A 14,824-nucleotide genomic window follows, 5' to 3' on the forward strand; every position below is an offset into this window, starting at 1 on the left:
TCGTTCAATCAGACTGCTCTGCCCGACCGACTAAATGCAACCAAAATGTCTCCAGAAGCACATGTTGATACTTGCCAATGCCCAAACAAACAAGACAGACTAAAACCACCAAATGAAATGTTCTCACTCGTACATTTTGCAGTGCAAACAAACACACCTGCGATTTTGATGTTGAGGTTGTGGTCCAGCAGGAGATTCTCGGCCTTCAGGTCTCTGTGGACGATGTTGCGGCAGTGGCAGAAATGGACAGCTGCCACAATCTGTTTGAACTTCTTCCTGGCGTCTTTTTCAGCCATTCGCCCATGAGCCACCAGGTGGTCTGTGCAGGAAAACAGTGAACAGTTTAGTACAGTACTATCTGTGAATATACAGGAAGTAAAGACTGTGATTCGGTTCAGATTTGGCAAAATAAATTACAACACTGGGCCATCAAAGAAAAATGTAGAAGGGATTTTAATATGTATTCCTTAAGAAAGCCGAGAAACGGGACAGCATAGGTGTTACAGAAGGGCATACTACTACAAATAAAGGAAGGTAATGTGACAAAAACATGGGAAGAAACCCCTCCCATAACGAAAATGCTTAACTGGATTTAGATTTACACTGAGTTAACTTGAAAGAGAATTTAAAAGATCTTGAAGTCTTGTAAGAAATGTTCGAAAAGGCCATTTTTGAAATATACATAATCTGTGTTTTGACAGTGGTAAAAACGATATAAGGAAAGCAGAGGGAAAGGGAAGGTGGAGGAAAATCTACATCAAGGTAACCGTGGGGAACTCCCTTACCAAATATCTCTCCGCCGCTAGCGTACTCCGTTACCAGATAGATCATCCTCTCCGTCTCCATCACCTAGAAAATATAAACAAATGATAACAAGGACCCACAGACCCGCCATGCAGGGATGGGCGGTTTCACCCATTACACAACACAATGAGTAAGCACAGTTTGGCACACACGTGGGGGAGATTGAAATAGAACAAAAAGCTGCCTTTAACTCAGTGCAGTGTGAGGATTTCAGCATTACGTTCGGTGGCGGTGGAGTGATTCGATTATGTTTTAACTGGCAGGGGCCGTTTCAGACAAGATGCCATAAAAACACAGGCTTGTAACAAGTTTATTTGGTGTAAATGTGAAAAAAGATCACAGAAATAAAACGTGGAAACAGTATTTTTTCTTCAAACTTTATTTTAATTGCCAACAACTTGATAGAGTTAGCCCCCAAAAATGGTAGGTTACTTTAGATCATGCAAGACTAACACCATTTATTTTCGTCCTTTTCCTATTGGACCAACGGTCTCAGGTGTAACATGTGAGCAGAGTGCATTATCGCCTCTGTGGGTGAGATGTGTACCTGGTAGAGGCGGATGATGTGGGGGTGCTTCAGCAACTTCATGATTTGCACCTCTCTGAAAATCTTCTTCAGGTTCTCATCGTCCAGCTGGGTCTTATCCACAATTTTTATAGCCACCTGGAGATAAGAGAGACAAGAAAAGGGATGCAGGGAGAGATAGGGATGAGGAGAAGGACAGAGGGTGAAGAGAGAGGGTGAGATAAAAGGAGGAAACAGTGAGGGGGAGAAGGTAGTGTGGAAGAGAGTGAGGAGACAAAACAAGGACGGTGTTGTTGGTCAGCTCTTGTGTGTTCAAAATACAATTGAATACACGTCAATGGTATTCAGCTGACAAGTAAATTACTGACAGCGATTATGAGAGATCGGTCGCGGTGCCCTTGCAATATTGCTATGATGACATAATCACAGAAGGGCAATGTGCCAAGAAAATAACCAGCAAGAAGAGCTGACGGGAGGGTGAGTCAGACAGACTCAATTTAACATGACAACGCTTAAACAGGCAACAAAACATAGAGACAGAGCTCGAGATATTACGAGGAGAGATGACAATTCTTAAGATGATGAGACTGTGTGTTGTGAAACAATGTGCTTTCTCTGGCTGCTTGTTTAGGTAACCTGACCTGAACCCTGACCTTCAGCTGCGAGCACGTCTGTTGCATAACAGCCGAGCCCTGCACAATGGCTCCGGCGGAGTGGACAGTGATGCTGTGTGGCAGGAGCTTTGCGCTGCCACTTAGGAATGGGTAGATGACTTTAATGAGTCAATCAAGCAAAGCTAATGGGACGGCCCCAAAACACATCTTGTTCCAAAAATAGACAACGGGTACAGTCCGAGGCCGTGTGAAAAAATGAAAACTATGCGTGCGTACACACACACACACACACACACACACACACACACACACACACACACACACACACACACACACACACACACACACACACACACACACACACACACACACACACACACACACACACACACACACACACACACACACACACACACACACACACACACACACACACACACACACACACACACACACACACACACACACACACACACACACACACACACACACACACACACACCTTTTCAATTATGTGGAGTGCCATCCTGAGCTCTCCCTTTCCTGACAATAGGCATGAAGGAGGCCAGCTGAAGCCAGGCAGGGGTGACTTCCTGTTGCAGGCAGGAAAAGGATGTGAAGGAGAGCAAAGAGGGGGGCTCCTGGGATAGCACAACACCACATCTTACAGTGGCATTGATCCACATCAGAAAGTGTCTGTGTGCAGCTTCCCTTCGAGGGCATCGTACCATTGGAGAAAACATGTTTTATGGTAGTCTTCTTTTAAGTTTAAATTACTATTCATTTATGCATTTTAAATATTATACTGCATCATATATGTTTCTCTATAATAGAAACGAGTGTAAGCCAGCCTTAAGAAGCTTTTAGACCACCTAAAACAATTACACTTGCACTTTTTGTATTTGCATATTGCTGCTAAAACAAGTCATATTTTAAAGTCCCTGACCATCAGCCAAAATACAGAGGAATTATTCCAACAACTCTTGCCGTGTCTGTTTAATGCAATGTGTGTTTGGAATGTGTGTTTATGTGGTATTTTAAGTTCTAGGAATCTAATCTTGGCATTGGCAGTCATCCAGGGTTGTTGATGTAATCGCACCCCTTCTGGAGGGTAACAATGGGACATCTGGATCACACACTTTGACACCCAAATGCAGTCCGACATCTGCACACACTGCTCATTATAAAAGGACAATTAGTTATTCTGTCAGCCAATTGTACAAAAGCCAACGCAGTGTCTTGATTCAAATACTTTTCTGAGTACACTGCCATATCGTACACTGAAAACCTGCAGCATGAGATTTGTAACTCTCTAAAGAACTCACCATGTTGTCATGCTACCAAGCATAGCCCACGCTAGAGGAAAGCAGATGCTAAGTGGTAAGCTCTTTTCCTCAAACAACCATGTGACCAGCGTGCATCTCAAAGGTTGGGTTTCCAGCTTTAGCTCAAGCCAAGGTACAGTAAATATGTTGTGACTGAGAGCTTGTACTTTTAGCAGCCTCGGGGTGTTCAGACTGCTTCCATGACTCTGGAATTTTCCATCAAAAGATCTGAGTGCGTGCGTACACACACACACACACACACACACACCCACCCACACCCACACCCACCCACACACACAGCAATCAGAGGAAGTGTCACATAGCCCCTACGATCACAAGACGGTGACCTCAACACAGCACAGTCTCAGAGCAGCTGGTGAGGAGTCTCCAGCGTTTACTGTAACACACACACACACACACACACACAGCAATCAGAGGAAGTGTCACATAGCCCCTACGGTCACAAGACGGTGACCTCAACACAGCACCGTCTCAGAGCAGCTGGTGAGGAGCCTCCAGCGTTTACTGTAACTTACACAACTCACACTCAACTCTTGCTCCACAGCTCAGACCACGCAGCAGCAGCAGCAGCAGCAGCAGCAGCAGCAGCAGCAGCAGCAGCTGATGATGATGGCAACAGAAATAAAATAAGATATCTTGCTCATTCATAACCAGAAAGCCCCATTGGTGGACAAACTACTCAATATTTAAAGTAAAAAGTCAATCTAAATACACATTATTTCAGTATAGAAATGCTATTTTTAGTCCTTCATTCTCAATTTATTTTTGTAAAATTAGCAGACCAAGAAGTACTAAAGTAGCAAAACTAAAAGCATTAATCCTGCTCACGTTCAGATCCATTCCGTCCATTTCAGAATAATATATTTTGTAATTGAATTATAAATATTAATGCTTTAATGTGTTCCATTACATTAATGTTTCAGCTGGTGGAGATGGGCTTTTTTATTTTGACTTACTGTATACGGCCATACATGGTACATTGTACAAAGAAATCTATAACCTCCCTTAAGGTTGCAAGTACAGCAGCACAGTTTTCCCTCACGCATCCTTGCCTGATGTGTACGGATCAGATCACTTATTTTCAGAACTGTAACGCAAGAGAGAAACTACATCTTGTTGGGAGTTTATTCAAATATGTGCTCCTGTTGAACCAATGAGCAGAAAAGTACTGGCTGGCCAAGGTGCACAGTGCTACCACAACACATTCATAATACTATCCAGAGCAACATGTATTTGTGAGAAAATGTAATTGTGCTACACACCATTTTGTGCATAGTTATGTCTGTACCACATCGAGTCAGATAAGAGCACAACCGTGATGCTAATTTAAAGCTGTTTACATAGCAAACATCTGGCTTTTTCAAATTACGACTGAACCTGAGCCATTTGCTCGAGCACATAACATTCCCATGATTCTTGTTAGCAATTTTTCTCTGTGAAAAATGAATGTTTACATCTACTAAAATAACTACGGTACCACTGTACTGTCCAAATTCACGGGATTGGAATTCTTTGATACATTTCTGACTGACTCTGGTTGAACAGGCCATTAGGAGAGGATAATGAAGTCTATTTCAAATTAACATTTATTTAGACCGCCCTGCACCGATGAACAACATCTTTTTTGAAAAAGCTATCGTGTCTAAAACTATGCAGCATTTAAGTGAAAGATTTAATACATGATGTTCACAAAGCATTTGAGAAAAAGTTCTTTAGATGTCCATGACTCAGCTAGAATGAGGGTAATCCTAAAGAGAGAACTGGGTCTATGCGGTAACGTCTACTGCGGGAAGCTGTGCATTATGCATGCTCATCTGAGTTCACTCGCATATTATGTCTGAGGTTAACCTTCATCAACAGGTGACACAGATTACAAAACCTGTAATGCCCAGGCTTAGCCGGCATCAGCATGGAGTTGGGTGCTGGGCGAGCTGCTTAAGCTACTAGAGCTACAGTGATATATTTCCATTTAGGTATCAATGAACAGCAATGCAAAACCATTCACTGTACCGTAAATACATTATTTCAACCTCATTGCCCTGAAGAGTTCAATAAAGTACTATAGCGCGTGAGCAATATGCAAAAGAAAACACGACTAGTTGACTGCACAGTCCACATTCCCATCTTGACAGTGATGGTTGATTGGTGTTTACAAAGAGGAACCCAGCCCAACTAGTTTTGCACTGGCTTTGCAGTATAAACATGTCCGTATACGGGCCAGTGTTTCCCACACAAACTGTTTTTATCTGTCCGATAAAACCATCATCATCCAGGATCACATAACTATTGGTGGCATCACTAACTGCGGGACAGCGATGGCGTGTGGCGGCTTGACACGTTGCTGCACTCTGTTCAACCGAGACACGATCCCGGGATAAGACATGGACGGCTGGAAGTGATGCACGGCGCCACAGATGTTTTTACTGTAACATCCTGGGCGCTGCCTCACCCAGACTGCTTGTGACTTATTACGTTCACACCTTTTTATTATGATATCTTGTAAGCCATTTCCTGGTTATATTTTGTTCAAAAGTATAGATAAGTAGACAACAAATGTAAAATATAGGGATGCACTGATTGCAAAAATGTCGGCCGATGACGATACCGATGTTAAGCATAAACAATTTTTGCCGATACCGATGGCCGATGTTTTACTATTTAAACTGTAACAGTGTTAATTTCGTCAACGAAAACTATGACGAAAAATATTCGTCAACGTCCTTTTTTACATGACCAAGACGAGACGATGACGAGCTAAAAATTGATTTTTGGTAATTAAAACTATGACGAAATCTATATTTTGTTTAGGTTTGACGAGACGGGGCTTAAGTTTTAATGGTGGACTATCGGACATTCAAAATGCAAGATATTTGATTTTCCCCTTCCGGCTTCAGGTTCAATAACCCACTTTGTCCAAATAAGGTACACAGGCAAGCTCTTCTTTTGGAGGCCGTTGTATTTATTAAAACCTGTTACACATATGCTTTTGTTGTTGCTGTTCCGCTAGCTTCTCCAGACACACGGTAGCTCACTCTCGCTCGCTCTACCATAAACACACACACATGCAGCACCACGCCCCTCTCTCTTTCTTAAAGGGATAGGCGCTCTGCCTCTGTATGACCCTTATCGCAAAACACCAGATATTACACAAAGTGTGAAGAGAGTGAAATGTTGCTTTACGCATTTCAACACTTAATACTGTCACCTTGATTCCAATTTCAGATACCTGTATTTGCCTAACTGAATTAGTTTATAGAAAGAAAAACATTTTGACTAAAAGTTGACTAAAATGTAACGATTTTTCATCAAGTAAAACTGGACTAAAATGTTTTGAGTTGCCGTCGACTAAAACTAGACTTAAACTATGAAGGATAAAAAGGACTAAAATGTGACTTAAACTAATAACCATTTTCGTCCAAAGACTAAGACTAAACCTAAAATAGCTGCCAAAATTAACACTGAACTGTAATAGTAGCACAATGCAGACTAAGGCAGCCTATCCCATTAAGAGAGAGAGTGGGGGATATGTGCGCATGTGTAAGGGCGAGAGAGACGTAGAGCGCCATAGTAAGTTTCTGGAAGTTAACGGGAGTAGCAGCAAGTATAACAAAAGTCAGAAATATAAACGACGGCCTCCCAAGAACACTGAAGAATACATTTAATTTACCGATCACCAGATACCCGGTACACGGCGTGCAGCAGCAGCTCCTCACAGAGGAGAGGAGAGGAGACGAGACGAGACGAGACGAGACGAGACGAGACGCCCCCCCCCCCACTCCGAATGACTTTAAAGTTACGGCAGACCTACAGTCACCGTTCTAATCCTTCAAAATGACGCCCTGACTTCAGATTTGGTCCGTCAGATTTAAAAACAACGACGCTAATGCGACTTCTCCCGGTCCCGTAGCAAAACATGAACATCGGCGACTGCCATCGGTGATGTCACCCTATTTTACCGATGTGCCGATGGTGGTAAATAGGGCTATCATCGGCCGACGCCGATGTCTCACCGATGTATCGGTGCATCCCTAGTAAAATATGAATCCTTTTTATTGAAGTGCTGCCCACAGCGGTACAGTATGTTTACAGCTAAGATACTAGGGAAGTGCACGGATATTTCCCTCTATAGTATAGACATTTGAAAATCTCTTCCTTGCAGACATTTTAGGGCACACAAACATTACACGTGGAACATAGCTCTGCCTGTTAATATCCATAGATTCCAGTGTATATGTACTGTGATTTATATTAGCTGTATGAGTTAATAAACAATTACAACAAGAAGTTCAATTGATTCTCCAGAAAGGTAACCATACGTGAGAATATATATTGTTGCTGATTCCTTGCTGGAGGATGTATCGATATTACCACCTCTCACTACAGGTCCGTTGTGAACACTATGGAAGGTTGAAGCAGCAGCAGAAGCAAAGACGTTAGCTGTTGTCCATCAAAGCTGTGGTTTCTAGTGAGAGGAATAGGAACCGGCAGAGGGACAACCTTCTTCACTAATCAATCAACTCAATGTCAAACCGAAAGCACACCTGCCTAATTTGGCTCCATCCAGCTTACAGTGACATGAAACACGGCATAATAATGTAATTAAAAACACACTTTCTTCATGACATACAATGAGCCCCACCAATTGCAAGCCATTTCCATTCAGAAGTGGTGGTTGAGGGCTGGAACCACCATCATCTCTATGGAAACCAGTAAGACTTCAATGGAGCGACCTTTCTCCAACTAGGAGCCTTGGCAACGCACAGTCGTCTCTGACAACAAGCAGCTCTGTGGATGATGATGGCACAAAGTTGTGATTTTAAAGTGCCACAGTGTGTGCTGCCATGTACTTGTTAGTATGTGGCATGAAAACACACACACACACACACACACACTGCGGGCATCAGTCTGGGGCAGAAACAGGAATGGGATAGGATCATACTGATGAAGTATACACTGTCCTCCCTCATGTCATGTACCAGAGGCACACAGCAGTCTGGGCTGTGTTCTTTTGAGGCCGACTGGCTGCAGATAAACACTTCTGAGAATGCAGCAGGAGATGACCAAAGGGCAAGGAGATAAGTCGAGATGAATAAAAACCAACTTTGCCACTTTATTCACCAAACTAAAATCACATGTGCGCATGTGTGTCTTTGAGAAACAGAGAGGGGAGAGCTGTGTGCGAGTGACTAAGGGAGTGAGGGGAATCGCTACACAGTACATTAGGCGTGTTACCTAACGTTACCTTCCTGCATGGCCTCTTCCTCCTGCTCATCCTTCCCTTGCTTTTAAAACACTACAGAGCAAAAGGAGGGAAGAGGAAAGGAAAAAGCGGCTTCCCCACAGACAGACAGGTCAGGACATGTTGCATAGTGCCATCTTTCGCCCATACCACTCGCCCTGCTGAGGGCACAACAAAACAAGAGGGCTTTGCTAAGTGTCTCTGATCCTCCTTCAGGTCGTACAAGGGCACAGACTCAACCTCAACACCTCAATGTATTTCACACGAGTTTGCACTTTTGGTGGGGAATTCAACCTTGACTATTACTCACAGGAAAAGATTGTTGAAATAACAACTAAAGTATGATACATTGTTGGTATACACGAAAAGTACTGAAGACAGAAATCCCTGACACAATGAGTCAACAACCCGACTAACAATACAACACATGCACATATTCATTGTATTGATGGAGCCTATTATGACAGAATAATGCTACCAAATGTCCTGGTTACTGCTAAATGTAGACCAGACACAATCAGAGGGTATTTTGTTTTATATTATGTGGAAATAAATCCTTGGGGGTTTTAGCAAATCACATTAAATTAGGAATCTTTAAATAAAACTTCAGGTTCTGGGGATTTAAAATGTTATCCCTGGAAATTCAACCAAGAAATGTCAATAATAAAATGTGTTTGCCCTGCAACTGAGTATTTGCTACAAGAATCTGCAACAATAGATGTGCTTGTGTCATCATCACTGAGCGTTAACCTAGAGGCCAGCCGCACCACAGTGTTATTATACAGGACCTTTTCTGTTATATCACATCCAGAGTATTGATCAAACATTTCATTGAGAAACCAATAAATAGTGCAGAGAGAAACAACATTCCATTTAATGGCCAATGGTGGCATAGAAAGAATGCAAATGTGCCAGCTGTAATGGAATGTGGCTAGGATGTGAAATATCATCTCAAGTAAAGTGCATTGAAACAAAAGGCCACTACAGACCTGATAAATAGCCTATCAAACTCTGATGAAGAGGCCAACAGTTCCATATCTTCAGTCAAGTGGAAAATAATGCCTCTAAACATATAATGCTTTCAACAAGCTTAATGTGATCGCAGATACACAACGCGTGTACACTGAACATTCTTTTTAACCATTTTTGACATGTTTTATCAACTTCTGGCATGTTTTCAAGGACACGTTACCGTGCCTTTATGCAGGGAACACAGTATACGTCAATGAGTGGTGGACATGAACAACACCGGCTTTGACCAATTTGCATCAAAGAATAGAGACAGACTTGGAATTCAAATTGCATTATTTTGCAATCTAAATCAGGGGATTTTCTATCAAACTATAGTGTGAGGGCCGAACGTCAATTTCACCTGCTCTCCGGCTACAATAATGCATTATAGCGAAGCGAAGAATAACAGTTTCTTCATGTATTAAAGCTGCTGAGTCATATTGCACCTCAAACAACAAATACATTTCTTTACTTCCTCTACAGGAAAAAGGACAGTAGAAGAAACAATCTAATTCAGAAATCACAGTTTAAGTGCAAGACCAACCGGTCATCGACCCCCGATTTATTCGGAGCTCCATAAAAACAAAGCTGGCTGTGCCGTCCGACATTTTATTTGACATTATTTTCAGATTTTTTAGGTAATTATATACCTTTTTGAAGAACAGAAATATTGTTTTTTGGAAAATCTGCATTTTGGTATGAGGGGTGCAGCGCCCCTGTTAACCGGTATAGACAAAAGCCTGATACAAACATATATTTAAATTATTTTTAGAAACATCAAATAATGATCATGTGGTAATAGTCTTTTGAATTTGAATGTGTACTATTGAAGATACATCTCAAACAGGTGTTTTACAGTTTAGAGTTCAGAGTGTAACCAAGAAACCTTCAAAAGTCTTGACCAGAAGTAAAGACTTGTGTGAGCATATCATTCAAAACTTTTGTTTTGACTTCCACTTCACTATCTGGCCTTTGTCTGGAACAGAAGAACTTTCACTTTTACAACATCCACGTGCAGCTTACTAGCCAACCACCATCAAAAGTTTGTGTTGTGTGACTGCCTCTGTGTTAACGTACAGCCTCCATTCCACAAGAATATGCGAATAATATAAATAATCAGGTCCACTTATTTGTGACACTGCAGGATATCATCAGCCCTATCCAACAACGGAGAGAGTTGTTAGGCTACCTTAGACTTGCCAGCATTTCTCATTCGATCATTATAAATCCTAGGCCATAAAACAAGACTCCTAGGTACATTTTATCTGATGACTGATCATCATATCCATATTCATGGTATCCACAGGCATCTAAAACTAAACAATCCTCCAATATTCATGAGCAACTGGGGTGCTGGTTGGTGAAAAACCATAATCTGACTGCTCAGTCTGTGATCCCCATCAATAGTCAACAAACAAGGGCTCTCTTTCACTCTTTCTGTTCGTGTTCCACTGTCATTTTGTCCTCTGCCTGTCTCTCACACTCAGTCAGACAGCCAGACACAGACACACACAGACACACACATATAAACAGGCTTACACATAAGAAAAGCGTCATAAACAGCTCATCAATCTTTCACTCTATAACGCAGCTACTGTCTTTGTATAGCTTTAATGACAGACAGGAAACAATGTAGCCTACTCTCACCTACTAGTCTGTAAATTACATTACAGTCATATCAACACAGCTACAGTCCTTCAGATACATATCCTGCAGCCTCGAAAAAACACTACACTGACCCAAGGGTATTTTGGCTTTGTGAAACTAAATGGAAGGTTCTCTGAGATGTGGAGCAAAACACACAAATGACTCGTGTCTGCCTCTCTGTGTGTATGTCAACAAGAGCATAGAGGTAAAGCTGCACACTTGTGGGCCTGGGAAACACCTGACACACGTAAGAAAAAGTACTCTCTAAGCTTGGGCTCAGCCACCCCACATTTGCTGTGTTAAAACCAAGTATCCATTATAGGGGAATCGCATATTGATCACAATATTCACATCATCTTCTGATGTCACTACCCTAAACATATGGTCATGAGTGTATGTCTGATGCTGCAGTTGTGAAATACACCAACTGTGGCTTTTTTCTTATATTTAATACAGTACCATGCAGGTCAAGAAGGCATAGATGTTATTTAAGGTGTGGAGAGATTGCATGCAGGCAAATAGAGCCACTAAACATTGAGGAAACTAATCCAAAAGGTCAACATAAAAGATAAACACTACTTATTTAAGCAATTTATTCCACTCCAGTATTTACAATAAAGTCTAACTCTAAATGTTAACAGACCCTTTTAAAAGCCTGGGTGCAATTTGAAGTTTAATGATCAGGCTTATACAATTGTAGCACTAGACCGACTTGGGGAAAACCTCAATGTAACCCACCTACTCATTAATGATAGTGTTTTGCATGAATATAACGTGTTGATAATAGTCTGCAAGTGTATGCGTCAATCATCCAGTATACTGCTAACAGTCGCCCACTTTGTGCAAAAGCATCTACGTACACTCAAAGTGAGTGGTGGCAGTTTTCAAACCACTCATTTTGCCATGTCAATATTTTCGTGTCCGAAAGGCCTCATAAAATGGCATCTAGTTATTTACTGGGATATCTTAATCACACACTGGTTTAATGACACCGTGACACAACGGTTGTCTTATAAAGACGTGAGAAAAGCGAAAGGATAAAAGTGTAAAAGTAAACAGCTACAGTGCATCTGCTATGTATGGTTGAAACTGTTGAATGGTACTTTTACGTTGGATTTCGTAGAGCCATAATACTTAAGAAACTACGTCTATCGACTTAAGCAGCTCTTTACTTGAGTTGTCTAGCAGGGTCAACCTAACTTTTAAACGTGTGTGTTGGCAAGCCTTAAATATATCTGCATCTAGCCAAACAGCTAATTAGCTAAAAAGCTAAGCTAGTTCCTAACGTACAGTCGGAACATTTCTGTCCCCTCTTTTTAATTTTCGTCAATACCCTTCTCTCCGTCCTCTACACACACATTAACCCCAGGCCTTTCTAGCTTTACGTAAAACATACCGCTACCTAATATGTGTAAAACGAGAAGTACCCTATGCTAATTGCGCTTTTATCCAGTAGTTAGAAGTGATGCCCCGTGTCGGATGGACCCCCCCAACAAGCAGCGGTGTCACCAAAGCTGTGTCTCCAGAGCCTGAAGGCCCCAGCGTCATCCCGACTACATGGTCGAAAAGACTCAAAATGAAACAATGACAACGCGTATATGTTCATAGATAAAGCTCGGACATCAATCGTCTTACCTTTGCTTTGGTAATTATGTGTGTGGCTAGTTTAACAACCGCGAAATTTCCCTTGCCGATGGTCCGCTCGATTTCGTAGTGGCCCACTCGGGCTGGGGGGGGCCTGGTGGCCGAAGTGTGGCCGGGATTGGTGATGCACCCGGGGGCCGTGCTGGTTCGACCGGAGTGGCTGATACCGGAGGGTGGCTGGGCTCGGTTCTGGGAGCCCATGCCTGCGTGGGTCGGTCGGGCAGAGTGCGTAATCCCGGCCGCAGCGGACCCAGCAGCACCTCCGCTTGACACGGCCGCCATCTTCTCGCCTCTCTGCGGGAACAACAAGCAGCCTTGCGCAGCGCGCATCACGGGCACGCCCCCGCCCTGCGTCATTTTACGTAGAACGCTCCTCCGCAGCGCCCTCTCTAGGTTGTAACCGTGGCAACGATCAGCGTAACAAATGACTTCATCCACAGCAACGTATTGTGGTTTCCTTGGCGACAAAGAAGTGCGCATCACTCTGGTTCCCATGATTCAGTGATTCTTCGCAAACTGCTGCACTGTGTATGATGATCAGTAAGGCTTTAAAGGCATACACCACTCTAACATGAAATGATGGATACACATGGAAAACAGACATTATGAATATTACCAGAAATGAATAGTTCTTCACACGTTCAAGCGGTTTGACAGACAAAATATGGCCATTCGCTGTTCGTGAACACCCTGCTATTATGAGTCAAAGCTTCATGCATTTCTATTTGACAAAATGCTTTGTACATATAACACTCGTATGAACAGTTGACATCAGTATAGTGGTAATAACGCGTTGACACCAAACATACATTTTACCAGTACATATTTACCTATTTCATAGTTTAAAGTAAATGATGTCACTACTATCACACATACAGGCTAAGTATTGATGTATACACTACAGTCATCCTCATTCTTCTTGGCTAGAAATGTATTGTTATTTTGTAAAATAAGGTTGCCCAAGAAAATGAAATTGTTTCAGTTGTGCTAAACAAAATGAATGAATACGGGTTCAGCCAATTGTGTCAGGGAATATATGGTCACTTAAAAACGACTTAAAGACCAGAATTTATTTTGTTTATTATTGGCTTCAAAAGCAGTGCAATATAGCAGACGCTTTGAGCCTACAACCTGCAGATATGAAAGGCTCACAAGGACAACAATTCTTAGTTGCAGGTGATTTATTACCTTAATTAAATAAAACCATTGAAAATGATGAATATTCCATTCCATTTTTGCCATTAAACACCCCTCATACACTTTCATTTAGATGTATACACTCTCGCTTAACTGGTTGTCGTCTTTGATACAAATATTGTTTTTAATAGTTTATATACAATGTGACACTGTGACACAAAGTCAATATTAGGAGACGTATAGAACAAACATGTTTTTGGATTTCTGTAATTTAAATATCAGGGGAAAGTGTTTATATTTAATTCCTCTCCACAGCCTCCTGACCTGGTTGTAGACAGCACCACTCCATGGTAGAAAAGAGTTCCTGCCTTATGTTACCCAAAACTGGATTAGACAATATAACAGCAAAACTGGCAGCTGCCCTGCTTCCCAGGGCCCTAAACAGAATTGTGTCCTCTGTAAGTGAATAGGTTTGAAATAATTGCAAAAGCTGATGTGTTGATTTGGTACAAATTAGCTCAAAAACCTGGCCTGCATGCATGGCCTAAATTAACAATTTCGAAGAAACATGATTTATGATTATGCAGACAAATGGCATGACATAAAATGACTGGAGACAGAAATAATAGGATTAATTGTTGGTCTATGTGGGTTTACAAAATGTTATAAAGCTGCCATTTGGAGTATGCCACCTGTTGAAGATTTACTGGAGGCAACCAAATTTCAGATTTTCCATTTTATCCCAAAATCTAATTCAAAATGAATTCAGATCTAATAATGTTAGTTTATTTGTGATAAGTTAAAAATATATAATAATATATTTCAGACATGCAGGCCTTCTGAAAAAGCTGTTCAC

General features: G+C 41.8%; 1 protein-coding gene across 3 annotated transcripts in view; it reads right to left on the minus strand.

The window, feature by feature from the left end:
- The window catches only part of sik3 (SIK family kinase 3), a 32,426-nt gene extending 19,265 nt beyond the window's left edge, over positions 1-13,161 (minus strand). For 2 of the 3 annotated variants that reach the window (XM_063906835.1, XM_063906837.1), the window contains exons 1-4: positions 12,823-13,116; positions 1,352-1,468; positions 786-849; positions 158-319 (exon numbers count right to left, since the gene is read on the minus strand). In XM_063906835.1, the coding sequence (XP_063762905.1) occupies positions 158-319; positions 786-849; positions 1,352-1,468; positions 12,823-13,113 (634 nt within the window). In that variant the 5' untranslated portion in view covers positions 13,114-13,116. Of the gene's footprint in view, positions 1-157; positions 320-785; positions 850-1,351; positions 1,469-12,822 lie in introns of all 3 variants that reach the window. The other variant, XM_063906834.1, reaches the window with a different exon arrangement.
- Positions 13,162-14,824: the final 1,663 nt, after the last annotated feature.

Source organism: Eleginops maclovinus, chromosome 18 (genome assembly GCF_036324505.1).
Source record: "Eleginops maclovinus isolate JMC-PN-2008 ecotype Puerto Natales chromosome 18, JC_Emac_rtc_rv5, whole genome shotgun sequence".
NCBI lineage: Eukaryota > Metazoa > Chordata > Actinopteri > Perciformes > Eleginopidae > Eleginops > Eleginops maclovinus.